Raw genomic sequence first — 27,694 nt, 5'->3', positions numbered from 1 at the left:
GGCAGCCTCTTCAGAAATGCTGTTGGAAAAGCTGGAAAACTACATGCAAAAAAAATCAAACTGGACTACTCTCTCCGTGATGCACAAAAATAAATTCAAAATAAATTAAAGATTTTAAATGTAAGACCTGAAGCTGTAAAACTTCTAGAAGAAAACATAGGTTGTACACTCTTTGACATTGGTCATAGTAATATTTTTGGATATGTCTCTTCAGTCAAGGGAAACAAAAGCAAAAATAAACAAATAGGACTATGTCAAACTAAAAGACTTTTGCACAGTGAAGGAAACTATCAATAAAATGAAAAAACTACCTACTGAATGGGAGAAGATATTTGCAAATGGAATATCCAACAAGGGGTTAATATTCAAAATATACAAAAAACTCATACAACTCAACATCAAAGAAACCAAACAACCCAGTTAAAGATGGGCAGAGGATCTGAATAGACATTTTTCCAAAGAAGACATACAGATGGCCAACGGGCACATGAAAAGATGCTCAACATACTAATCATCAGGGAAATACAAATCCAAACCACAATGAAATATCACCTCACACCTGGCAGAACAAATTACAAGTGTTGGTGAGAATGTGGAGAAAAGGGAACCCTTTTGCACTATTGATGGAATGTAAATTGGTGCAGCCATTATGGAAAACAGTATGAAGATTCTTCAAAAAATCAAAAATAGAACTACCATATGACCCAGCAATTCTACTGCTGGGTATTTATCTGAAGAAAACAAAAACACTAATTAGAAAAGATATATGCACCCCTATGTTTATTGCAGCATTATTTACAATAGGCAAGATATGGAAGCAACCTAAGTGCCCATCAACAGATGAATGGATAAAGAGGATGTGGTATCTATATACAATGGAATATTCCTCAGCCATAAAAGCATGAAATCTTGTTGTTTGCAGCAACATGGATGGCCTTAGAGGATATTATTCTAAGTGAAATAAGTCAGACAGAGAAAGACAAATACTGTATGATTTCACTTATATGTGGAATCTAAAAAAGTAGATAAACAAACATAACAAAACAGAAAGAGTTACAGACAGAACAAACAGGTGGTTGCCAGAGAGGAGTGGTGAGGGGAAGAAATAGGTGAGGGAGATAAAGAGGTACAAACTTCCAGTTGCAGGATAAATGAGTCACCAGTATGAAATGTACAGTGTGGGGAGTATGGTCAGTAATTATGTAATATCCTTGCATGGACAGATTACATCTAGACTTATGTTAGTGGTCATTTTGAAATGTATAGAAATAGGGAATCACTATGTTGTATAACAGGAACTAACAGACTATTTTAGATCAATTGAATTTCAAAAACAAACTCATAGAAAAAGAGATCGGATTTATGGTTAGCGGGGGGGGTGTTGGAGGAGGGGGAATTGGATGAAGGCAGTCAGAAGGTACAAACTTCCAGTTATAAGATAAATAAGTACTAGGACTGTAATGTACAACATGAATATAAATAACGCTGCTGCATGTTATATATGAAAGTTGTTGAGAGTAAATCCTAAGAGTTCTTATCACAAGGAAAAAAAATTTTTTTTCTATTTCTTTAATTTTGTATCTATGAGACGATGGATGTTCACTAAACTTATTGTGGTAATCATTTCATAATGTATGTAAGTCAAATCATTATGCCATATACCTTAAACTTATACAGTGCTATATGTCAATTATATCTCAATAAAACTGGAAGAAAAAAATCCTACCTGAGGCATAATATGGAGCTTTTAATAAACTATCATACTGATTTATTTAAAAAAAAGAAAATTTGTCCTAAACGTAAGTGTAAAAATCTTTAAAAAAATATTAACAAACCAAATTCAACAACATGTAAAATGGATTATCTACCATGACCAAGTGGGATATCTGAGAAATATGTTGTTGGTTTAACGTTTGAAGATAAATTAATATAATATATCATATTAATAAGAGATAAAATGCATGGTCTTTTCAGTAGAGACAGGAAAAGCATTTGACAAAATTCAATGTCCATTACTGATAAACTAGTAATTTCTTCAATCTGTCAAAGGATGTCTATTAAAGGGATTGACATATATACACTAATATGTATAAAATAGATGACTAATAAGAACCTGCTGTATAGCAAATAATAATAATAAATTATCATGTATTTAAAAAACAAAAACAAAAAACCTACAGCTAACACTATAGTTAGGGATTAAAGACTGAGTGCTTTGTCCCTCAAATCAGGAGCAAAGCAAGGATGTCTGCTCTCACCATGTCCATTTAACATTGTACTAGGGATTCTAGCCAGTGCGGTAAGGCAAGGAAAAAGAAATAAAAGGCATTGAGAAAAGAAAATGAAAATTGCTTTTATTCATGGTGACATGATTCCATATTTAGAAATTCCCAAGGCATTACTAACAATAAATGAGTTTAGCAAGGCCTCTAGATTTAAGATCAATATACAAAAATTATTTGTATTTCTATATACCAGCCATGAGTATTCCAAAAATGAAATTAAGAAAACAGTTCATTCACAATACATCAAAAAGAGTAAAATACTTAGGAATAAGTTTAACATAGTATGTATAAGACCTGAATACTGGAAACTACGAACATTGCTAAGAGAAATTAAAGATCTGAAGAAATGGAGTAGCATTTCACGTTTGTGATCTGAAAGACTTAACATTGTTAAGATGGCAGCTCTCTCCAAATGTATCTATAGATTCACTATAATCCCTTTAAAGTTCCAGCAGACTTTTTTCTTTTGGTAGGAATAATTCTAAAGTTGATAAGGAATGTAAAGGACCTAGAATATTCAAAACAAGTTTAAAAAGAATAGAGTTAGAGGACTTACTGGATCTCACAATTTACTGTAAAGCTGTAAGTAATTCAGATAGTGTAGTATTGGCATGAGTAATAGATAAATGGAACAGAATAGAAAATCTAGAAATAAATCCTTACAGTTTTGATAAATTGATTTTGACAAAGATGCCAAAATAATTCAATGAAGAAGTGATAGTCTTGTCAACAAATGGTGCTGGAACAATTGGATAGTTACATGTATAAAAATGAACTTTGATTCTTACCTCACACTGTACACAAAAATTACTTAAAAAAGATCATGGACTTAAGTGTAAGAACTAAAAGTCTAAGGTTTGCTAGAAGAAAACATAGAAGATCTTTGTTAGCCAGGACATGGAAGAACCAGAACTCTCATACACTGCTGGTGGGAATGGAAAGTAGAAAAATTTAAATATATATACTTCTCATATGACCCAGCATTTCCACCCCTAGTTATCTACCTAAGAGAAATAAAAACATATGGGCACATGCAAATATTCATAGAAATACTATTCATAATTGCCAAAAACTAGGAAAAAAATCCAAATGTCTATCAACTAGTGAGTAGGTAAACAAATGTGTTATATCCATACAATGGAACATGACTCAGAAAGAAAAACTATTAATACATACTACAACATGGATGAACCTCAAAAATGTTATGCTAAGTGAAAGGGACCAGACACAAAAGCCTATATTCTGTGATCCAGTTTATATGAAGTTTCTAGAAAAGGCAGGTTTATAGAAATAGAAAGCAGATCAGTGTTTGCCTACGGCTGGGGGATAGGAACAGAGATTTATTGCCATTCTTGTTTTTCAGGTGATGGAAATATTCTAAAATTTGAATGTGATGATGGTTGCACAACTCTATAAATTTACCAGAAATCCACCAAATTAACTACTAAAACTACACTAAAAATAAGTGAGTTTTACAGAGTATTAATTATATACCTCAATATAGCTATTTTCTTAAATCACATCAACAGAAAAAAATAGGAGAAATCATAATGTAGTACACAACAAATTCATATATATTCCTAATGAAAATTGTCTTCTAAAATTTCTTAATCGAGAAAATATATTAAATCTAAGGTCTAACATTATTTTCGGTAATGAAGCTCAACTTAGTCCCCCCCCACAAAAAAATAAAACAAGAATGGCCCCTATTACTATTATTTAACATGCTGTTTGAGATATATTTGCAAAGCTGAGCAAAACATTCAAATTAATATTATCTTTGCTTTTAAAATATTCTTTTATTTTTCTAATTAATATTAGAATAAAAAAATCAGTGTTTGAAAATGATATGATTTTACACCTAGGAAATTTTAAATGGCTAATCATAAACACAGAGGTGATTTCAGCTGTATTTGTAACCTTTTATTTCTTGAACTGGATAGTGGGTACATGACAGATGAGACACCTCATTAAAGATGACAGTTGGAATATGTGCATCAATCTCCATCTGATTTCTTCTGAAAATTCTCTAAAATTATAATAAATAAGAAAAAAATCAGTCTACAATAGGAGTGAAAGAATGGGAGAGAAGACTACTGTAAAAGAGAGCTGTTAACACAATTTTGAAAGTTGGAAAATGGATGTAAAGAAAATAAAAATGTAAGTGTCTATAGTAGGGGATGCCAATGGGAAACAAGTGAATTCCCTGTTTTAAAACACCTGTATTTAGTGGTTACCAGTGGGGAGAGGGAAGTGGGGAGGGACAATATAGTGGTAGGGAATTAAGAGGTGCAAACTATTATCTATAAAATAAGCTACAAGGATATATTGTACAACACAAGGAATATAGCCGATATTTTATAAATAACTATAAATGGAGTATATAACCTTTAAAAATTGTGAATCACTATATTGTACACCTGTAGCTTTTATAATATTGTACATCAACTATTCTTAAATTTAAAAAAGATTAAAGGAAAAAGACCCCTGTATTTAATTTCTGAAAGACTCAGGAATTAGATGCATCAGGTATATCTGCAGGTATGAGGTAGAACTGGAAATAGGATTGTTTGAGCATATGTATAAGGGGCAATAGACCTACCCCCAGATCTTCCACCTTATTCTACACAGCCTCATAGTTACCTTATCTTCCTCTGACAGAAGATTGAAGTTTGCTCTCTGGAGAGGCTGAAACAGAGAAGTTCTGGATTCTGGAATACCATACACAAATGAGAATGGGGTGAAATACTGTACTCATAAAGGAGATTAAGTGAAAGTCTGGTGGCCAGGCTTATAATCTCTAAATAGAAGACTGGAATTTCTTTTTGCACAAGCTGACTGAAGAGACCTAAGGATACTGGAAGTGAAATGGCTGGCTACGCTCTACAACGAGGCCACTGTTCAACAAGCTTCCCCTACTGCACACTGAATGGGCATTCAGCATGCTAGTGCCTCACTCTTAAGTGTAAATGGATAATTGAAGACGCTCAAATATTTGAGACCTAAAGATAAAGGAGGAGAGAGATTTTAAAAAATGATACAGGAATTATAAGAATACTAGTTTTAAAGATATAGTTAATATATGTAAAGAACTGCATACTATTTTTTTAAAAGTCTATAGATGAAAAAGTAAGAGAACCAGAAAATAAAAATAACCAAAGTAAATTCAGTAGAAAAGTTGGAAGATAAAGTTGAGGCCATTTCCCAGAAAAATAGTATGAAAGAGCAAGGAAAAAAAAAAAATAGAAAAGTGAGTGCAGTTCATGCAGGAAGCTTAAAATCCAACTAATAGGTGTTCCAGGAAACGGAAATATGTGGAGGAGAAGAAATTATTGAATAAATAATATTTAAAAATTTCCCAGAGCTGAAATATACACATTTACAGATCAAAAGGATCTTTTGAGTGATCAGCATTATTATGAAATTTCAGAACTAAATTTTAGAAAGATTCAGTTCAATCTGCCTCTTGTGTTTCTCCTGTGAGTCTCCTTTATTCACACAAAACACCGCTTCTGGTCACTAAATGTGTGGAGGTTTGTCCCTACACCAGGCAATTCTCTGTGACACCAGCTGGGTATCCTACAATTCAACTCATTTCTGACACTGTGTACCTGGAGGTAGTGTCAGCTCACACAGGTTAAGGGCTTGGTCCCACAAAACTGCTCCCTACCCCACTTTGGATGCCAACTGCAAGAAGTAGGTCCTAGGTTACCCCTAACTTCTGTCCAATTTGGCTACAAGTCAGAATTTCCCACAACCTTCTCCTCAGGTTTGATTAATTTCCTAGGGTAGTTCACAGAACTCAGGGAAACACTTCCTTAAACATTTACCAGTTTATTAAGGAATATGATAAAGGATGCAGATGAAGAACCAGATGAAGAAATACATAGGGTGAGGTCTGGAAGGGTCCAGAGCACAGGAGCTTCTGTCCCTGTGGAGTTTGGGGTCTGTCACCCTACTGGAGTGGATGTATTCACCAAGCTGGAAGCTCTCTGAACTTCATGGAGGCTTCATCTAGTAGGCATGATCAATCATTAACTCTGTTTTCAGCCCTTCTCCCTTTGCAAGAGAATGGGGGAGAGGGAGGGCCTGAAAATTCCAAGCTTCTAATCATAGTTTGTTCCTTCTGGTGACCATCCCTCATCCCGGAGACATCCAGGAGCCCACCTAGAGTTGCCTCATTAGAACAAAAGGCACTCTTGTCATCCAGGAAATTACAAGGGTTTCAGGGGCCCTGTGTCAGGAACTGGGGACAGAGACCAAAATAAGTTTCTTTTTACAAATCACAACATCACAAGAACATTTGAAATTAGAGCCTGGGTTAAGCAGGGAATAGAGAGAAGGTTCAAAACAGATCTTATACAAGATTGGGCATCAGAATGACATTGGGCCTCTCAGCAGCAACTTCTGGCTCATTGGAACTTAGAAGACGATGGAACCTTCAAAGTTCTCAGAGAAAATGGCTTTCAATCTAAAACTTTATGCCCAGTCTAACTATTAACCAAGTATAAAGACATCACATGAAGATATATTCAAACCGTCAAAGTCTAAAAAGTGTGTCACTCATGTCTCCCCTCAGAGGAGGACATATACTGTATACGAGTGAGTAAACCAAAAAAGAGGAATCCATAGTATCAGGAGACAAGATGGCTGACACAGAGAGAGGTAAAAAGAATTCTGGATTCTTAAGAGATGTCCCAAGATGAAAGTTCATTTATTAGGCCTAGAAAATAACAAGACCAGAAAGGAGCAGGCGGACAGGAAACTGTGGTATATAGACATCTTCAAGGAGGAAAAAAAAGAAACCAGTGTTTGTTGTGTTTGAGCACACTGGGAGCAGATCTGTAACACTTATAGGGAGTTTCAAAATGAATTAGTAATGTATATGTAGAAAGTTAAGTGAATGAAAAAAATGAAGCTTGTCATATATGGCCTTTCTTATGTTGAGTTTCTTTCCCTCTATACTCGCTTTGCTGAGTTTTTATCATAAATTGGTGTTGAATTTAGTCAAATGCTTTTTCTGCATTTATTGAGATAATAATATAATTTTTATCCTTCATCTGGATAATGTGGTGTATTCGATTGATTTGTGGACTTTGAACAGTCTTTACATCCCAACATAGGAGCACCTAAATATATAAAGCAAATATAAACAGACCTAAGGGGAGAAATAGAGAGCAATACAGTACTAACTTTCAACAATGGATAGATCATCCAGACAGAAAATCAATAAGTGGGCTTGAACTGCACTTTAGACTAAATGAACCTAACAGACATATACAGAACATTCCATCCATCAGCAGCACAATACACATTCTCCTCAAGTGCACATGAAACCTGCTTCAGGATAGATCATATGTTAGGCCATGAAACAAAGTCTTAACAAATTTAAGAAGATTGAATTTATATCAGGTATCTTTTGACCATGGTGTTATTAAACTAGAAATCGATAACAGGAGGAAAACTGGAAAATTCAAAAATATGTGGAAATTAAACAATATAATCTTGAACAACCAATGGGTCAAAGAATCAATTAAAAATTTTGAGACAAGTGAAAAGGAAAAATTTTATACACTTACAGTGAACTGTCTGCAAAAGAAATTAAGAAAGCAGTTCCATTTACAACAGCATCGAAAAGAATAAAGTGCTTAGGAATAAATTAAGCAAGGGGTGAAAGATCTGTACACTGAAAAATATGGAACATTGATGAAAGAAATTGAAGAAGACACAAATGAAAGATAGTTCATGTTCATGGATTGGAAGAATTCCTACCTTTAAAATGTAATGTACAACATGATAAATGTAATTAACACTGCTGTATGTTATATATGAAAGTTGTTAAGAGAGTAAATCCTAAGAGTTCTCATCACAAGGAAAAAATTTTTTTTTCTATTTTGTTTATTTTGTATCTATGTGAGATATTGGATGTTCTCTAAACTTGTAATTATTTCATGATATATATAAGTCGAATCACTGTGCTGTACACCTTAAACTTATACAGTGCTCTATGTCTTTATATTTCAAAAAAACTGTAAGAGAAAACAAACAAAATCTATAATTTGGAAAAGGAAAAAAATATTGTTAAATTGTCCATACTACCCAAAGCAATCTACAGATTCAAAGCAATCTCTATCAAAAGTCCAATGGCATTTTTAACTGATACAGAAAAAATAATCTTAAGATTCATATGGAACCACAAAGGGACCCCAAATAGCTAAAGCAATCTTGAACAAGAAGACCAAAGCTGGAGACATCTCATTTCACTTTCTGATTTCAAATTATATTACAAAGCTATAGTAATAAAAACAGTATGGTACCAGCATAAAAGACACATAGAGCAGTGGGACAGAATAGAGAGCCCAGGAGTAAACCCATGCACATAGGGTCAACTAATCTTTGGCAAAGGCACCAAGAATACACAATGGAGAAATGACAGTCTCTTCAATAAATGGTGTTGGGAAACTGGATATCTTCATGCAAAAGAACTATATCAGACCCTTATTTTATACCAAAAACAAAAATAAACTAAAAATGGATTAAAGACTTAAATGTAAGACCTGAAACTGTATAACTCCTAGAAGAAAACATAGGGAAAAATCTCTTGGACATTGGTCTTGGAAATGATTTTTTTGAATTTGACACCAAAAGCACAGGCAACAAAAGCAAAAATAAACAAATGTGACTATGTGAAACTAAGAAGTTTTCACACAGCAAAGGAAACATCAACAATATAAAATGCAACCTGATCCAATTAAAAAATAGGCAAAGGGCCTGTATAGACATTTTTCTAAAAAGGACATACAAGTGGCCAGCGGGTATATGAGTACGTGCTCAACATCTCTAATCATTAAGGAAATGTAAATCAAAACCACAGTGAAACATCACCTCATTCCTGTTAGGATGACAATTATCAGAGAAGTCAAAAGATAATAAGTGTTAGTGAGGATACAGAGAAAAGGAAACCGTTGTATACTGTTGGTGGGAATGTAAATTGGTACAGCTGTTATGGAAAAGAGTATAGAGGCTCCTCTATAAAATAAAAATAGAACTACCTTATGATCCAACAATCCCTCTCCTGGATATTTATCCAAAGGAAATAAAATTACTTTCTTGAAGAGATATATGCACTTCATATTCATTGCAGCATTATTCATGGTAGCCAAGATATGGAAACAACCTAAGTGTCTGTTGACAGATGAATAGGTAGAGAAAATGTGCCCTATCTCTCTGTCTATCTTATGAGGTGGAATATTATTCAGCCTTTAAAAAGAAGGAAATCCTACCATTTGTTACAACACAGATTAATCTGGAGGGCATCACAGTAAGTGAAATAAAACAAACACAGAAAGCAAATACTGCAAAATCTCACTTATAAGTGGAATCTAAAAGAGTCCAACTCATAGAAGCAGAGAGTAGAATGGTCACCAGGGGCTGAGGTGTGGGGGAAATGGGGAGATGTTGGTCAAAGGTAACAGACTTGCAGTTATAAGATGAATAAATTTGGGAGATCTAATATACAGCATGGTGACTATAGATTATAATACTGTATTGTATACTTGAAATTTGCTAAGAGAGTAGATTTTACATGTATGCACCACACAAAAATGCAAAAAAATGCTAACAATCTGAGGTGATGGATATGTTAATTAGCTTGATTGTGGTAATCATTTCACAATGTATATGTATATCAAAGCCTCACATTGTATATCTTAAATATATACAATTCCTATTTATAAAGGTAGGGGGGAAAATGAGGCAATTAACAATTTCAGGGCAAACAAAATTTCCAAGAAAGGAAATATAATCATTCGTTACTACTTGACTTAGGTGGGAACATGTTTTATGTAATCATAATACTCTAAACATCAAATAATTGATTTAACTAAAATTGTGAGAAAACTATATGGGGGAAAAACTACAGTGCGTGCGGGAGGGCATGTGTATGTGTTTTTGGTGGTGTAATAATAATAATGATAATGAGTATTTAGAATGTGTCTTGTATTATTTTAAGAACTTCTCTTTGTCTGTCTCTGTCTCTCTCACTTTCTTAATTGATCCTTACAACAATTCCATGAGGTAGATGTATTATCATTCTCATTTTACAGGTGAAGGAACTGAAGTACAGAAAGGCTAAGTTAGAAGGCTATCTCCTCATCTTCAACTGTTAAGAAGATTGTTATGTCTTCACCTTTTGTCATGTGACTCGCAGTGCCTTCCTGTGGGAGGAGAGTCCTTCCTTGCCCCACAGGTTTCCAGCTTGGCCAGAGGACTGAGCAGAATGTGAGCTCCCCTACCTTGACCAGCCCTGTGCCTTCTCTTACCTTTCCTATTCAGTGAGCAGTTAGAGTGCTCAAGTTGGGGTTTGGAATTCTTCTGTGGCCTCACCTTCACACTGATCCCACATTTTGAATTACCAAGACTTCTGGATTCTACCTTCTTGTATTTTTTGACTATGCATACTTTTCCTAGGTCATGCTTCTGATGGCCTGGACTGACCTGTTGTCTGCACTCATCTGGTCCACACACTATTACCTGCAGCCAGACTCGCTGGAGCACTGCAGGCTTCATGTTTTACATGTTTATTGTCTGTGTCTAAGTCAGCCTTCGTGCAACAGTGGCTGGGTTGAGTACTAGCACACACATGGTACAGCTCACAAACCCTAAAATATCACATGCCCTTTACAGACAAAGTTTGTCCACTCATGATTTAGGTTACTGGAGTCACTTCTTTACCTTTCTGTTTTCTCTGCCCCGGTTTCCCCCTTCACCCCTCAATAATCACTGAAGCTGGCTTATTGTTATTTTCTTTTTGTTTTTACACAGATCTGATTGTTTTTCTCATATTTAAAACTGTTCTCTGACTTCCTGTTATCCTTATGATAAATGCACACTCTTAGCATGATTATAGTCTTCAAAATCTGGCTTCTGCTTACCTCTCCAGTTTCTCTCTTTCATACCTTAACCCCTTTTTCACTTTCTCTCTGCTTTAGGTCTTCTTGAACTTTAGTTTTTGTCATGCTATCTCTTATTTTGAGGTCTTCTCATATACTTTTCTTAATTTCCCCTTTTGCTACAGCCCATGTCCTTCTTTGAAAATTCTTATACACCCTTTGGGTCTCGGATCAGGTATTATTTTCCTTTGGAAATCTTTCTTTGACTTCTTAAATCTGAGTTAGGTGTCCTTTACACATATTCCTATAGTGCTGTACTTGCCTTGTAATTGTTGTTTTGTTGTTCATCATCTGCTCTAAATCAGCTGACTTCTCTCTTTGTGCCTGACTACTTACAGTAGTATAGAATCAGTGGCAATAAAATGGACATTTCAGCACACTAAGAGAGAGAGAGATGTGTTACAGGGTTTCATTTATCTTTTATTCCCTTTTAAACATGGAATCCAACAATACTGCAGCAGTATTTCCAGTGCTTTAGTCCCTCTGCCTAAAAGTAGGAACTACATCAGTTAGGTGGTTCTGAGCTTTGAAGATATTACACAGCTCTGTGGTGAGCAAACAATAGAGAGGGCTGAATGCAGCCAGTAGCTGGGCTCTGCAGAAAATTTCCAGACCACTGCTCTAGCAACTAGTGCAGGGGTATCCCAATTTTCTCCTACAGTTTTATCGTGGGCTGCTAGGTTGTGGCCCTGGGTTGTGGCCAATAAGGAAATTCACTCACAGCTCCCAGGGTTTATTAATCCCATGGAACCTTTCAGAGGCATGCAATCTTGTTTATCTCAAAATCTCTCCCTACATTGATTAGGAATACATTTTTTACTGTATAGTGAGAGGCAGGATGTGTAGTGGTTTGTAGTGAGAATGAACAGGTTAGAGTCTCTGTGCCTTGTTTTCCTCATCTGTAAAGTGAAGATAATAAAGGTGCCTGTCTCACAGGACAGTTGTGAGGACTAAATGAGTTAAACAAATTAATATAAGTTTATGTAAAGTGCTTAGAGTAGAGTTGTGCGCATGTTGCCTCTTACCATACATAGTGTAGAATATGTAGGATCAAGCAGAAGGATCCTAAAACAAAAGCATGGCATGTGTTTTTTATTCTTCCTCAGCACAGACACATATAAAAGTATCTAGCAACTTTCTTACCTGGCTCAAGAACAGTGGTCATAAATTTCTTAATGATTTTTGTCCAAAAAATGGTGAGGGAAGTTCAGGGGGTGTTTTCCTGAGGAACCCTCAAACATTTGGCTTTATTGTCTGTTTTCCCTCCTGTGCATGCACACTCTGAAGATAGAGCTGCGCTTTGACTTCCTTATTGCTCTATGCTTAGCTCAAGTAGCTTATCTGGCATGCGGAAGAAACATATTGCATATTTGTTGACTAAGTGAATGAATGAATGTGTTTCTATTGCTGACAGAGGTTTTCATAATTTGGTGTTTACCTTTAGATAATGCTAATTCTGATTCTATAACATTGTAGATGAAAAGTCTAGAAAGCAAAGAAAGTAGAAAAATTAATGTGGCTTTAAAGTTAAGGCACTTTAAGCTTCTTTAGTTAGAATAGTACTGCTGCAAATGTCCACAAGGCCTATGTCTGTTAGAATATAATACAGTGATATCTTTACTTTTAAAATTTTCATTTCTGATTTCAAATGTAGCACAAGATCATTGTTATTTCCATGAATATTATGCATATTTCAAAAATTAGTGCACATATTTTTTCCAAAGGGTTATTTTTGCCCCTGAAATGTCTAATTATCAAAATTTGATTCCTTCTTAGATTTAATTTTATTACATTTAGAGTTTTAAAACTTTTTTTTGTTGTTGTTGTTAAAATCTACAGTTTGTAGTTAATTGGATAGAAACATAGGGTTCACTTTAAAGAAATTGTTTGGCTGCATCTTTTAGGTAAACAGAACCAAAGATCAATATTGGCTCAATATCTAAACTAGAGAAATAGCAAATTACTCTAATGTTTAATTTTTACAATAATTTTAATGGTTAAATATCTAATTTTAAAAACTTGATCCTGAACTAGCATGTACAAGTGTTGACTGAGCACGGAATTAAACTTCATCTTTTAAAACAGTTATACTTATTAATAGTAATGAAACAAAACTGTTAGGCAAACCAGGATTTTTAAACACAAAAGATAATTCACAAATTTGCTTTTGAGTCATAATATACAGCAAGGTTATCATGACTTTCAAATCCCGAGTTTTTCCTGTAAAACCATTGTCTATGTGTTAATAGAATAAAACATACTCAGTGAATATGAGTTATCAGGTTTCCCCCATTATCCAAAAGTAGAGTGTTCCTATGAAACTTTTCGTAAACCGAAATGGCAATTGTGAAGAAGCAATTACCTTAGGACACATCTTGCTAACAGATGCACAAAATACATTGAAATACAGCACAGATGCTCACAGACACCCTTCAAAGCTATGGGCGCTTGATGCTGAGATGCTGAGTGTGTTCCTGGGGGAGAAGCCTGGTGGTGCTGCTCTCCCTGCTCGGGTGTGTGCTGCCTCTGTAAGAGCTCCCTGAGATCACTGAATGCTGTTTATGCTCTTCACCTTTTTTCGTAAAAGTAAAAATCCTCTTTGGATTTTTTTCAGTTAGCAAAAACAGGTACTAATGTAGGTCTTTTGTAAAAGCGAAATGGTGTAAAACAAACTTCTGAAAAGTGGGGGACCTATACTCACACACACCCACGCACCCCAGAATTATAAGAGTACAGTTTGAGGAATTTTCACAAACTGAACATAACCATGTGATAAACACTCAGATCAAGAAATGGAACATTAGGAGTAACACAGAAGCTCCCCATCGCATGCTCTTCCAGTCACTGCTACCAACAGAGGTAACCCGTACTAGCAACACCATAGGTTAATTTTTGCCTATTTTGAGGCTTACATAAATGAAATTATATAATACATACACTTTTGAGTCTAATTTCTTTTGTTCAGTGTTACGTTTCTTTTGTTCAATATTATGTATGTGAGATCCAGTCATGTTGTTGCATAGTTGTAGTTTATTCACTGTAGCACCACAATTATTATCCATTCTACTGCCGCTGGGCAATTTCTGATTGTTGTTGATGGGTAGTTTCCAATTTGGGGCTTTTATAAATAATTCCTCTAGGGACATTTTGTACACATTATTTAGTGAAATTTATATATGTTTCTCTTGGGTATATACCTTGAAATAAAATGTCCATCAGGTTTTAACTCCTCATTCTAATATATAAGTGGACAGCCAATTATTACTAGATATTTGAAGAAATCTTCCAGGATGAAAGAGAAGAGAAAGGAATGAACCCAAAGAATCAAAATGAAAAATGTAATAGAAGAATTTGAAAGGGATTCTAGAAAGAGATTGTCAGGATGAAAGTTTGCAGTTCTGGGATTACAGCCATGCAACAGGCCCAGAGAGCAACCAGTCCAATTCCAGCAGGAAGATAGAGGGTCCTGGGAAGGGGGTTTCCAGGAAATTTTTTTCTTTAAGGAAAAAAAAGGACTGATTAATTTTCTGGCATTTGAGTATTTAGAAACTGATAAGTATTTTCACTGACCTCATAGAATAAAAGGAAGCATATAAATAGAGTGAACAAGGAATGATATTTCATAGTGATCATACTCTAGTGATTACTGATTTGTCACAAATTAATTGACTATATTGTGAGGATATATGTTTTTGGGGTGGAAGTGAGGAGGTGGGAATTAGTGTAAGAGAGCTAAATTCTCATATACTATATTAGGAGTTCATAGGTGATTTTTTTTTTTTTTTTTAAAGAAGATGTTGGGAGTAGGAGTTTATTAATTAATTAATTAATTTTTGCTGTGTTGGGTCTTCATTTCTGTGCGAGGGCTTTCTCTAGTTGTGGCAAGCGGGGGCCACTCTTCATCGCGGTGTGCGGGCCTGTCACTGTCACGGCCTCTCTTGTTGCGGAGCACAGGCTCCAGACGCGCAGACTCAGTAGTTGTGGCTCACGGGCCTAGTTGCTCCACGGCATGTGGGATCCTCTCAGACCAGGGCTCGAACTCGTGTCCCCTGCATTGACAGGCAGATTCTCAACCACTGCACCACCAGGGAAGCCCCATAGGTGATTTTTAAAATCAATAAATTGAAAAATATCAGTATAAACATATTATTTAGTCCTATGTAAGTAAATACCAAGAGAAACAGCTAAAAAAAGATGAAGGCATTTGTTTTTAATGAATGAAATTGGGAGGAGAGGTAAGGTGGGTAAGAGGACTACCTGTTTTTCACTTACTGACCTTTTGGTACTGTTTGATTATTTTTAAAGGTGATAAAAGTGTGTGCATGCATTACTTGATAAAACTAAAAACTAAAACAAATATTAATGACAGGTTCATTTAAGGAGCATTAGGATTAAAGTGTACCCAGTAAAAGGGAGTCAGATGTAGAGAAAAAGAAATGTAAATTTACCTTTTGTTTTAAAAGGGCTTTTAAAATTTAAAATGTTGTTTATTTCTGGTTTTTGTTTTGTTTTATTCTAGGGCTTCAAAAACAAACCAAAAAAGATGGGTCACATAAAGGCAGACTTGATTGATGTTGACTTAATCAGAGGTGAGTTCTAAAGTTGGCTTGTTTCTTAGGTATATCATTATATTATTTCATAGTGGTACTAAAGATTCTTTTTGGATATCTTCCCTATATGATGGTATACTTTAATTTCCAAAAGTAGTATTCTTCCTGCATCATTCAGGCTTTAGCATTTTTTCCCCTTGCTTTATACTGTGTGGCTATGTAAAGTACATGGTTTCCATAAGGGTGAAAGAGATGAACTTGGAGACTTGCTGCTGTGTAATGAAGAAAATTATATTGTATACCATTCAAACAAGCCTGAGTTATTCTGAGCTCCTGTCCTAGTGATTGAGGCAAGAAGTTAGTATATATAATGAACATCTAAGAGGATTCTTTTTCACTGAACAGGTTATGTGCTGATTTTTGCTCTCACCTCTTTTTAATATAGTGTTACAAGCGGGCATTAGTCTACTGTACATAAATGTTTGATGTTTTGTTTTATTGTATATTTAAAGGCTCAACATTTGCCAAAGCCAAACCTGAAATTCCCTGGACATCTCTGACTCGGAAGGGGCTTGTTCGAGTTGTATTTTTTCCATTTTTCAGCAATTGGTGGATTCAGGTTACCTCTTTAAGAATCTTTGTTTGGCTGCTACTGCTTTACCTCATGCAAGGTAATTGGAGGAGTTGGGATAAATTATGACAGTTTCTTTTTGCTGCTGTTGCTATTAGATCATGCAGACCTTACTGTTCTTACATTTACCCTTTCATTTGATGGTTTCACGTACAAAGAAACGAAGGGACATACACCATTTGGAGATCATCCTAAATTTATTTGCTCAGAGAGAGCAAACATGATTGTCTAACTCTTCTCTCTTGAATTTCTTTCTACCTGTCTCACTGGCCAGGCCTTTTCAAACTTTTCCTGTGTCTGACCTTTGAATATTGGATTACCTCTAGGTTGGATTGGGATTCTCTTCTCTTCTCTAGGTACTCTCATCAAGCCTTGTACCTTTAAATATAATTGATATACTGGTGATTCTCAAATTTATAGTTTCAGGCCACATCTCTCTGCTGAACTTCAGGCTTGTAAATACAACTGCCTGTTTGACATTTCCATATGGAGATTTCATAGGTATCTTGAACTTAATCATATCCAAAATGGAACTCCTGATTTCTTTTCTTACAATCTTTTTTTTTTTTTTTTTTTTTGCGGTACGTGGGCCTCTCACTGTTGTGGCCTCTCCCGTTGCAGAGCACAGGCTCCGGACGCACAGGTTCAGTGGCCTTGGCTCACAGGCCCAGCCGCTCTGCAGCATGTGGCATCCTCCTGGACTGGGGCACGAACCTGCGTCCCCTGCATCAGCAGGCAGACTCTCAACCACTGCGCCACCAGGGAAGCCCCTGCAATCTTTTCTTTTATACAGTCTTATTCCTCTTTAGGTTTTATCCCATTTCATTAAATGATGCCATCAGCTACCCAGTTTTCAAGCGAAAAATTGTCTTCCTATTCTACTCTACCATCAACCCTCATATTCCATCTGTCACCAAGTCTGTAAGTTTGACCTCCAGAATATGTCCTGGCTACTTATCCCAGTCTCTGCTGCCAGCATCATAGTCCACAGCACCACCATCCCTTCACCTAGATCACTGGAATAACATCTACTCTGAGCTTTCTTTCTGCCCATCACTCATTTCACAGCAATTAGATAAATCTTTTGAAATGGAAACCCTATCATGTCATTTTCCTGCTTTTTAAAGTCCCTTTAGTAACTTCTCATTGCCCTTGGAATAGAAACCCAAACTCCTCACCAGGGCCTCCAGTGCCCTAACATTATCTGTCCCCTGCTAACCTGTCGGATGCCATGTCTTATCACTCTCCTCCTTGCTTACTCTAGGCATAAGGCCTTTTTCTATTCCTCACCCAGGGCTTTTCTTTCTGTTTGAAACAATTGTAAGGCTTTTCATGTGGCTATCTTTTCTGTCATCTTTAGGATCTGTGCTCAGATGTAACTTTCACAGAAAGGCCATCCCTGTCTATACTTTCTAAGTAGTTGTACCACCCCTCAGTCACTGTCACAGGAGTCTTTGTTAATTTCTGTATTACACATCACTACCTGATGTTTTTTTCTCTTTTCACTATGTGCAGGGGCCCAGTGTATGCTCTTTACTATACTCCATTGCCTACCAGGAACACTTTCTGAAAGAGGGCAGCGTAGATATGGTTATACCTGAGCAAACAGACATGACTTAGAACAAAGAGTAGGTGAAAGGTGAAGGTTGGGTTAGGGTGAAAGGATTTGGGGTGATTTTTGTTTTCTTTTATCTGTGTCAGTTTTTTTGAATTGTTTTCATAACTGTCATTTAGTTGCTGTGTAATATTACATCATGTGGCCATACCATCATTTCAAACTATCATTTTAATGTCTGTATGATTCTATCATAAGGATTTAACATAAACACGTTTTATAACTACTTTATAGTCCATTATATAAAAGTACCATAATTTACATAACTCTTCCCATGTAATGAGTTGTTTCTAGTTCTTTCTTATTAATAATACCATCACAAACAAAATTTTTCATATTTTGTATTATTTCTTTGGAATTTATTCTCTGGAATAGAATTAACAGATCAAAAGAATGTAAACGTTTTAAGGCTTTTAGTGCATATAGTGAAATTGCTGGTGACACAATTCTTTTGGAAAGTAGCAGGCTCTGTTTTACCACAATCTTAACATTATCATAATTTTAAAAATTGTTACCTAATTTGATATACGAAAATTAGTATTTTACTTTAATGTGCATTTCTTTGGTCACTTGTAAGGGTGAAGTTAAATATTTTTCCACATGTTTGTTATTAAAGAATTTCTTTCTTACTGGGATAAATTATATATATTAAATTTTCATATACACCATGGTCTATTTCTGGACTATATATTCTGCACCATCAGTTTGTCTGGTTATTCTCATATCTGTGTCACATTTCTTTAATTACTGTAGCTATTTAATGTGTAGTAACATTGAGCAGGACAAGTATTCCTCTATTATTCTGTGTTTTTCCACATTTTCTCTTAGGTGTTCTTACTTGCTTATTCTTTGCAAAATAATTTAGAAATATTTCATCATGATCAAAGACCAAAAAAAAAAATTGGAATTTGGATTGGAACTCCTTTCTCATCACTTCCCACTACAAAATATAGATATAGATATATTTGGAGGGAATGGGGAGAAAATTGATATATCTTTCCTTTTTAATTAATTAATTAATTTTATTTATTTATTTTTGGCTGCACTGGGTCTTTGCTGTGCACGGGCTTTCTCTAGTTGCAGTGAGCGGGAGCTGTCCTTTGTTGCGGTGCATGGGCTTCTCATTGCGGTGGTTTCTCTTGTTGTGGAGCACGGGCTCTAGGTGCATGGGCTGCAGTAGTTGTAGCACGCAGGCTCAGTAGTTGTGGCACACGGGCTTAGTTGCTCTGCGGCATGTGGGATCTTCCCGGACCAGGGCTTGAACCCGTGTCCTCTGCATTGGCAGGCGGATTCTTAACCACTGCACCACCAGGGAAGCCTGATATATCAATCCTTTTAATCAAGTCTTCTGTTATATCTTTCTGTAAAGCTTTGTAGGAATTTTTATATTCTTATAAGTCCTGCATAGATCTTGTTAAACTCAATTTTTTTTTCATTGTGGTAAAATGTACATGAAATTTACCATCTTAACCATTTTTAAGTATACAGTTCAATGACATTAAGTACATTCACATTGTTAGGCAGCCATCACCACCATCTATCTCCAGAACTTTTTTCATTTTTCCAAACTGAAACTCTCTACCCATAAATCAGTAACTCTCCAATTACTCCTACCCACAGCCAACCACCCTTCTACTTTCTGTCTCTATGAATTTGACCACTCTGAGTACCTCATATAAGTGGAATCATACAGTATTTGTCCTTATTTCACTTAGCATAATGTCTTCAAGATTCATCCGTTTGTAGCATGTGTCAGAATTTCCTTCCTGTTTGAGGATGAATAATAATCAACTGTACGTATATACGACATTTTGTTTATATGTATCATCCATCAGAGGATGCTTGGGGGCTTCCACATTAAAGTAAAATATCTAATGTTTTTATTTTTGTTGCTGCTGCTGTAGGTATGAGGCTTTTTTTGTTTGTTCTATGTGTTTTAACTGGTGATTGCTGTTACATTTGAAAGCCTTTAGTTTATACTTAAGATTGTTATAACCAGCCACTTTATTTAAACTCTCATTATTTCTAATAGTTTTTCAGTGCTTCTCTCAGATTTTCTGATTATACAACCATATTGTTGGCATAATGAAAAGTTGGTCTCCTCTTTTTTCATACATTTCACTTACTTGTATTGAATTAGTCAACATTTTCAGAGCAGTGTTAAGTGATAACAGTAAGAGTGATCATAATGTTTTGTTCCTATTCAGAATGTTTTCATTAATATGATGCATGTTGATTTTACTTATATATTCTTTAGTATATGTGCTGCCAAAGCGAGTACTACTTATTTATATTCTTTAGCATGTTAAGGACATATTTTTATATTCCTAGTATTTTAGAAAAGATGGGCATTTAAGATTAATTAAAAATCAGGAACAAATGTCTATTTTTATAGAATGCTTTTTCACTACTAGAGTTGGACCAGACTTCACAGGTTAAAGGCACAGCCCTTCCCAAGACACCAGCCTTACTTTGGGAGTCCCTAGGGCTACCCTTACTCTGACCAGCTGGCTACAGTTTTGAGAGTCCCCCACTCATTCCCTCAGACTTAATAATTCACTAAAATGACTCAAAGCACTCAAGAAAGTGCTGTTGTTATAGTTTTATTGTAGCAGAAGGATACAAATTAGAAGGGGTGCATAGGGCAAAGTCTGGGAGGGCTTCAATCAGGAAGTTTTGGTTGTCCTCAGGGATGTGTTACTCTTCCATCCATGATGGATAGCAGTATGCACAAGGTATTGCCAACCAGAGAAGCTCACCCAAGCTTTGGTATCCAGAGTTTTTATTGAGGGTTTATTATGTAGGCATGTTTGATTGAGTCACTGGCCAAGGCATTAAACTCAGTCTTTAGCTCCCATTCCCTCCCCAAAGGTCAGGCTGATACAGTGTGCCTCAAAGCCCCAGCCCTCTAATTCCATAGTTGGTCTTTCTGGTGTGGCTACTTCTATCCTTAGTTATTTTATTGGCATAAGCTATCCTCTATGGTCCAAGGGACCCACCATGAATAATAAAGATACTTCATCATTTGGAAAATTCCAAGGGTTTAGGGGTTACCTCCCAGGAATCAGGGACACAGGCCTTTTACACAATTAGCAATTGAGATGATACATATGCATGTGATCAAAACTACATCGTATTAAATTATTAAATTACATCAGTTAAGTCTCAGTCAACAATTCCTTTAGTGCCTAACATGTCTGTGCCAGGCACTCTTCTAGGCTCTGAGAAAGATTTCCTACTATCCTTCTAGCATAAACCCTATGTGATCTTGGTGAATTATTCTTTTGCTGTATTGTCAAATTTACTTTGATAGTATTTCAGTCATTCATTCAACAAATATCGAGTGCTTACTATGTGCCAGGTACTGATCTAGGTACAGCAGTGAACAAAATAGACAGAAATCCCTGCTTTCATGGTGTTACTTTTCAGAGGTAAATTTATGTCCATGTTCACAGGTCAGCAAGATCTATAGTTTATTGTTTTGGTGCTTTTGTTGTTATGTTTGGGTATCAGGGTATTAGGGAATGGAATTAATTTTTCTCCACATAGAAAAGTTTGTATAGCATGTGAATTATCTTTATGTCAAAGTCTGAAAGAACGAATCTGTAAAATTGTATCTGGAAGTTTTGGGAGATAATTTGTGACATCTTTCTGTTTCTTTCATTACTTTTTTCTTTGGACATTTCATACTCACATACAAAGAGGCAACGTAGCATGGCAGTTAAGAGTAAAGGACTCTGGGACTTCCCTGGCAGTCCAGTGGTTAGGGCTCCATGCTTCCACTGTAAGGGGCATGGGTTCCATCCCTGGTCGGGGAACTAAGATCCTGGATGCCACACCTTGGCCGAAAAAAAAAAAAAAAAAAAAAGAATAAGGATTCTGGAGCCTGGCTGCCTTGGTTCAAATCCCAGCTCTGTTAATTGCTACATATAACTCTGGGCCCTGGAGAATACTGGGTCTCTGAGCAGAGCAGTACTGCAGAGGGTTATACAGTATCTAGTTGTTTTGTGCTGGAAAGTCTTTCAGAATATCTAGATTGTCATATTTCCAGAAAGGCAGATCCTTTGGACACATCATTCTTCACTTGCTCTGTGATCTAGGGCTTCAGGTTTTCACTCAGCTAATGTGCAGGTGGATTGTATTGTAGAAAATTATGTGCTTTCACTTGTATACTTCTTTAAATGATAGATTTTTGGAGAAATAACCTGTAGAGTTATTAGAATTGGTTTTAAAGATAAGCCCTAATGCTTTCCACTTTGAAATCTCTTCTTTTCAGTTATAGCACTCGTGTTCTATTTTATGATGCCTATTGTGAATGTAAGTGAAGTACTTGGACCCTTGTGCCTTATGTTACTCATGGGAACTGTCCACTGTCAAATTGTGTCTACTCAGATAACAAGGCCATCGGGAAACAATGGAAATCGGAGAAGAAGGTGAGATGAGAAATTACACTTGTGGTTGTGTATTTTCTGGGAGAGGCATTGAAGAACAAAATCTTCCTCTTTTGCATATATTTTTCATTATTTTTTTGGCCTAATAAAAAAACCAAATGCTTTACTTTTACTTTTCTCCCTGATGCTTAGAAACCTTGTCATGAACTTTTAATCCAAGGGGGACGGGGGTTTGTCATTCAGTACCATTGTTTAAAAGGAAAATTCCTATACTGTATTATTCCTTATCAAAATTTACCTTAAATAATGATTTTAATGAAAAACATTCTTCTTCATAATTCAGTCTCAAAATTTGGTGAAAATTCACTATAAACAAGGATCTTAGTACATTAAGTTAGTGCTACTAAAATTTTTGCCTTTTTTCAATAGTATATAAAAAGAATAGATTTCTAAGTGTTCTAAACTTTTAATAAAGATTTAACTTTTCTACACATTGAATTCATGTCTAGTCTTTATTGATTATGTGCTGTTTGTGGGGTTTGGAACTGTTAAAGGTTTCTTAGATATATATGGTATTATCTTACAAAAGTCATCTTCCACAGAGAATCTGTAGATTTTTGTTCCCCCAAGGAGTTACTATATAAGATTTTTTCATTTGGCGCAAAGAATTTCAACATATTTATACTTTTTTTTTTTTTTTGCGGTACGCGGGCCTCTCGTTGTGGCCTCTCCCGCTGCGGAGCACAGGCTCCGGACGCGCAGGCTCAGCGGGCATGGCTCATGGGCCAAGCCGCTCCGCGGCATGTGGGATCCTCCCGGACCGGGGCACGAACCCGGTCCCCTGCATTGGCAGGCTGACTCCCAACCATTGCGCCACCAGGGAAGCCCTATACTTATTTTTGAATGTTATTTTCAAAACTTTTTTTTTCCAGGAAAGAATGTTCCTTGAAAATTCAGTTTAATTGATTTAATGTTTTCTAAGGAAATCAAATATTGTGCTATGTCTCATTGATATTTACAGGATATATCTTTTCACTGCATAGGATATCAAAAAATTGATCACTTGCTATTATTTTGTGTTTCCATGATTAAATGTGCCAAATGGGTAGATTTCTGGCCATCGATATTTAAAGAAATTGTTCATTCTTTCTGTGGTTCCTGAAAAGACTATTGGTCGTATATATGAAAATTTTCCTTCTAGTTATGTTTTTGAATGGCATTTCTGTTTATTTAATGAACGAACAAAATGGTAATTTAGCACTTTGTTCTGGAACCTGTTTTTGCCCTTAAGTCAGAAATGTTCCTGTATAATTTATCCTCATTATATGAAGTTCATTATACTTAATTTCAGGGAGTAGTCAGTAGGGATATTCTGAGTAGAAACAGAAAATGTCCTGAATAATCTAAAGTTGTTGAAATATTTTTTTTGTAGAAAATTACGAAAAACTGTAAATGGTGATGGGAGCCGAGAGAATGGAAATAACTCCTCTGATAAAGCGAGAGGAACAGAAACATTGGAATCTGCACCCTTTAATGGTGGTTTTTGGGGGATTCTCTTTGGCAACAGGTGGGAAGTCTTACATTGGAATTTTTATTTGATTTTGTGTTCACATTAGTGTTTACATAGTATATAATCTGATTAGGTTTTAGGAATACACAGTGTAAGCATATTATCATTGTGGTGAGATTTTTAGAGGGTCTGGAATGATTTGCTTATTTGAAATGGCACCACTGTCTGTCATGTTACCCATTAGTCCAGTAATCTACCATAAAAGTGTCATTCTGTTTGATCTTTAATGGTTTTTTAGACCACAAGATTATGGAAATATAAATACTCTTGAAGGGTAAATATTTTAAGTCATATTGGCCAACATCTTGAGAGAATGAAGAATTTTTAAAAGATGAGGTATTTTTCAGTATGAGAGCTGATTCCTCTTTAGATGTGGGGTGCAGGACAGGAGGCTGGTGTCAATGGGCTGTAGGACAGAAAGGGAAATGAATCCAAGACACATTCAACTTCCTGCATGATTTTGTAGGTTGTAGCAGCGCTAGTATGACCGAAGAAATCCTTATTTTATCATATGTTAATGTTTGTGACTCAAAAATAAAGTGCTTTTGCAGCTTTGTTTTTGAAGACGAAGTATGTTCACATATTTTTCTAAAGATACGTTGACACTCTTTAGTTGAAGTGTTTGAGTTCTTTGTGCTGGGCACTGGGCATTCCTCTTCTCAGTGATTTTACCGTCTAATTAGGAAGGTAAGAGTAGCAGGTATGATACAGTCACAGCAATGTAAAAATATCATAAATGATATCATGCTGACTAAAGGCCATGCAGTTCAGCAGAAGGAGTGAGTATTCTGGGGTGAAGTAGTCAGCAGGAGTCAGGGAGGAGCTGAGAGTTGCTAGGCTTTGAAGCACAGGAGAGGGGAAGACATTCTATGAAGTGGCACAAACAGGCAATGTGAGGGCGGGGTTGGCATTGCATTTGAGAGGGAAGACTGTGGACCCAATTCCTTGCAAAATCGAAAAGAACAGGCTTCCTCTCAACTGACCCAAGTCTTTGGAGACTAGAGAGAGAACTGGCTTCCTACACCCTTAGGCAAGCTAGAAGCCTGAAACGTACAATTTCTGAATCTTCTTGATTTCCAGAATAATATATTGTACTCCTCAGAAGAAAGTGACTTCATGAAAGATATTACTTTCAAAAAACTAACTAGTAATCTTTTTTTCCTTTTTAAAAAATAGGGTGAAAAGAGTAAAATTAATATGTAGCAAAGGGACAGAGACTGACAATGACTCAGGTTGTCTACATCCTATCATCAAGAAGAGACAGTGTCGACCAGAGATTAGAATGTGGCAAACAAGAGAGAAAGCAAAATTTTCAGATGGAGAAAAGGGATGCAGGGTAAGATTTAGATGAGAGTAAATATTACAAGGTCTTTTCTTTCCTGTGTAAAATTTTTCTATTCTTAGACTCTGCTAGAAACACAAAATAGGTACTAATAGATTTGTGTCATTTGAAATGTAAAACCACAGGATGTGAAAAGGAGAACATCATGAAGAATAACATGAAGACTGTACCTTATTCTTCTAATTTCTAGGACCAGAACTTGTTATTGCATCTGCCCCTGGTCCAGCCTTAGTAGGAGACTGGTAGATTCAATAAACAGATTAGTGTAGAGGCTGCTGTGTCGTCTTCCAGAGAGGCGGTGATAGTGTGTTAAGGTTTGGGAAACTTTTTTCCAGGTTTAGGTATAGGCGTTCTGCTTTACATCTAAAACTAACTACACTCTTACTTTATAGTCTTGAAATATTTTTTTATTTGTTAGACTGGCATTTACGAATTACAAAAAGCTAATATTTTTGAGCCATTACTGCAACCAAACACTATCTAAGTGCTTTACACGTAGTAACTCACTTAATTGTTTCAACAACTCTGTGAAATAGGTGCTTTTATTATCATCGCTTTTCAGATGAGGAAATTGAGGCCCAGAGAGATTTAATTACTTACCTACAGTTACATAGCTAATAAGTAGAAGAGCTGTGATTCAGACTTGAGTTTGACTCAAGCCTGTGCTTCTAACCTCTACATAATACTGCCTCATCATTTAAGCTATTTAGTTTCAAGAAAGTTTAATATTTTTCTTTATTGAGACCAACTAATAGGTAGGTTTGTCCAGTTTTGGTTTAGTTTACTTTTACTGCTTCTTAGTTTTTATACATAGGCTAACTGGAGTATTTTGGGCCTTCCCCTGTGAGGAAACTGCTGTACTCTTTGTAGGAGCCATTTGGGCGTTTGGGCAATGGGATTTCAGATGATCTGTCAAGTGAGGATGATGGTGAAGCCCGGACACAGATGATGACACTGCGGAGGAGCGTGGAAGGGGCCTCAAGTGACAACGGCTGTGAAGTTAAGAATAGGAAATCAATACTTTCAAGGCACCTAAACACTCAGGTAATTTTTATTTTAGTTTATAAAAGTATAGGCATTAAGTCACAAGATATTTAACATGTTTTCCTATCGTTTGTTGGCAGGTAAAGAAGACCACTTCCAAGTGGTGTCCTGTTGTGCGGGATTCAGATAGTCTGGCTGAATCAGAGTTCGAATCGGCAGCCTTCAGTCAGGTAACGTATCCTTTTTCAAGGCATATTCTTGAGTGTAATAACTGTATCCATTCCTCTTTTTATTGGTTGTCCTAAAGTTGTGTGTATATTTGCCTGCTCCTCCCCTGCCTCCAACTATATGTCTACCTATCTAGAAGCTTTTATATGACTGCTCACCCCCGGAAAGAGAACGAGCTCTTTGTCTTTGATCTAATCTTAAAAGTATCATAGATGATGCCCAGAGAGAGACTCCTCAATCCCTAGATGATGAGAAGGCTACTTAATATTCACTTGGAATATGCAGTTTATTCTTAAGCGTCGTTCCTTTGTAAGTGGCATTGATGCTGATGGGGACAGATATTTGAGAAAGGACCCCTGAGAGATGGGAGCAGTAAATCTCATCATGAAAGCTAATGGGAATATTGTACATTTGGGACATTATAATTCAGAGGTGAGGAGAGTAGATGGTGGTGGCTTTTGTTTCGATTGACAAGGCAGCTGGGGTTGTGGAAAAACTTTCATATCTATGTTTGTACCGCAGGAGAGCTGCAATGTCCATCCTTTTCTCAGCCTGATTACCCTTTTCCCTGTTTGGCTGGGCCCTGGACGTGACTAGGTCTACAGTCAAGCTCACAACATTTACAGTAGAGGACACTTGGGTGTGTCAGTAGGCCCAGCCACACCTGCACCCAGAGTGGGCCCTCTGGATGTGCTTGCAGGAGTCACCCCATCCCAGGGCACCTCACTTGAACAATCCCATGACTTGGCAATAACTTCTCAGAGGGAGTCCTCTTTGATAGTCTGTTAGAGAGTCATCAGAGTTTCACATTTAACCATGAAAATGTATTATTGTTATGTGAAGCCTTGTCAACATAGTGATCGGTGTGTGAAAGCTTGCCAGCCATCACCATAGGTAACTTGTTTTCATTTTATTTCAGATATATAGTTGTTTTGTTTTGTTTTTTTTTGAAATACAGGTAAATATTTTATTATAAAATACCTTTTACTGCAACAATATGGATGAATTTCAGAAATATAATGTAAAAGTAGTCAAACATAAAAAAATAGCTATTTTCAGATTTCACCTCTAACAAAGTACAAAATTGAAGTTAATCTATTCTCTTAGTAGTCATAATGGTTGTTATCCTTGAAAGGGAATAGCACAG

At 36.1% G+C, this 27,694-nt stretch overlaps 1 protein-coding gene across 7 annotated transcripts in view; it reads left to right on the top strand.

Moving 5' to 3' along the window:
- Nucleotides 1–27,694, top strand: part of PHTF1 (putative homeodomain transcription factor 1) — a gene marked incomplete at its 3' end in the record, with an annotated part of 77,681 nt that overhangs the window by 5,458 nt on the left and 44,529 nt on the right. For 5 of the 7 annotated variants that reach the window (XR_014293349.1, XR_014293350.1, XM_082613420.1 and 2 more), the window contains exons 4-10: nt 15,756–15,825; nt 16,299–16,457; nt 22,309–22,465; nt 23,856–23,990; nt 25,170–25,329; nt 26,206–26,379; nt 26,460–26,549. Coding sequence is in view for 5 of the 7 variants with exons in the window: in XM_082613420.1 (XP_082469546.1) it covers nt 15,756–15,825; nt 16,299–16,457; nt 22,309–22,465; nt 23,856–23,990; nt 25,170–25,329; nt 26,206–26,379; nt 26,460–26,549 (945 nt within the window). Of the gene's footprint in view, nt 1–10,390; nt 10,566–15,755; nt 15,826–16,298; nt 16,458–22,308; nt 22,466–23,855; nt 23,991–25,169; nt 25,330–26,205; nt 26,380–26,459; nt 26,550–27,694 lie in introns of those variants that run through there. The other 2 variants (XM_082613419.1, XM_082613421.1) reach the window with 2 other exon arrangements.

This window comes from Mesoplodon mirus (assembly GCF_964341445.2).
Source record: "Mesoplodon mirus genome assembly, chromosome: 3".
NCBI classification, from domain to species: Eukaryota; Metazoa; Chordata; class Mammalia; order Artiodactyla; family Ziphiidae; genus Mesoplodon; species Mesoplodon mirus.
Note: the sequence above shows the minus strand (reverse complement) of the source record. Positions and strands in the feature narration are given on the sequence as shown.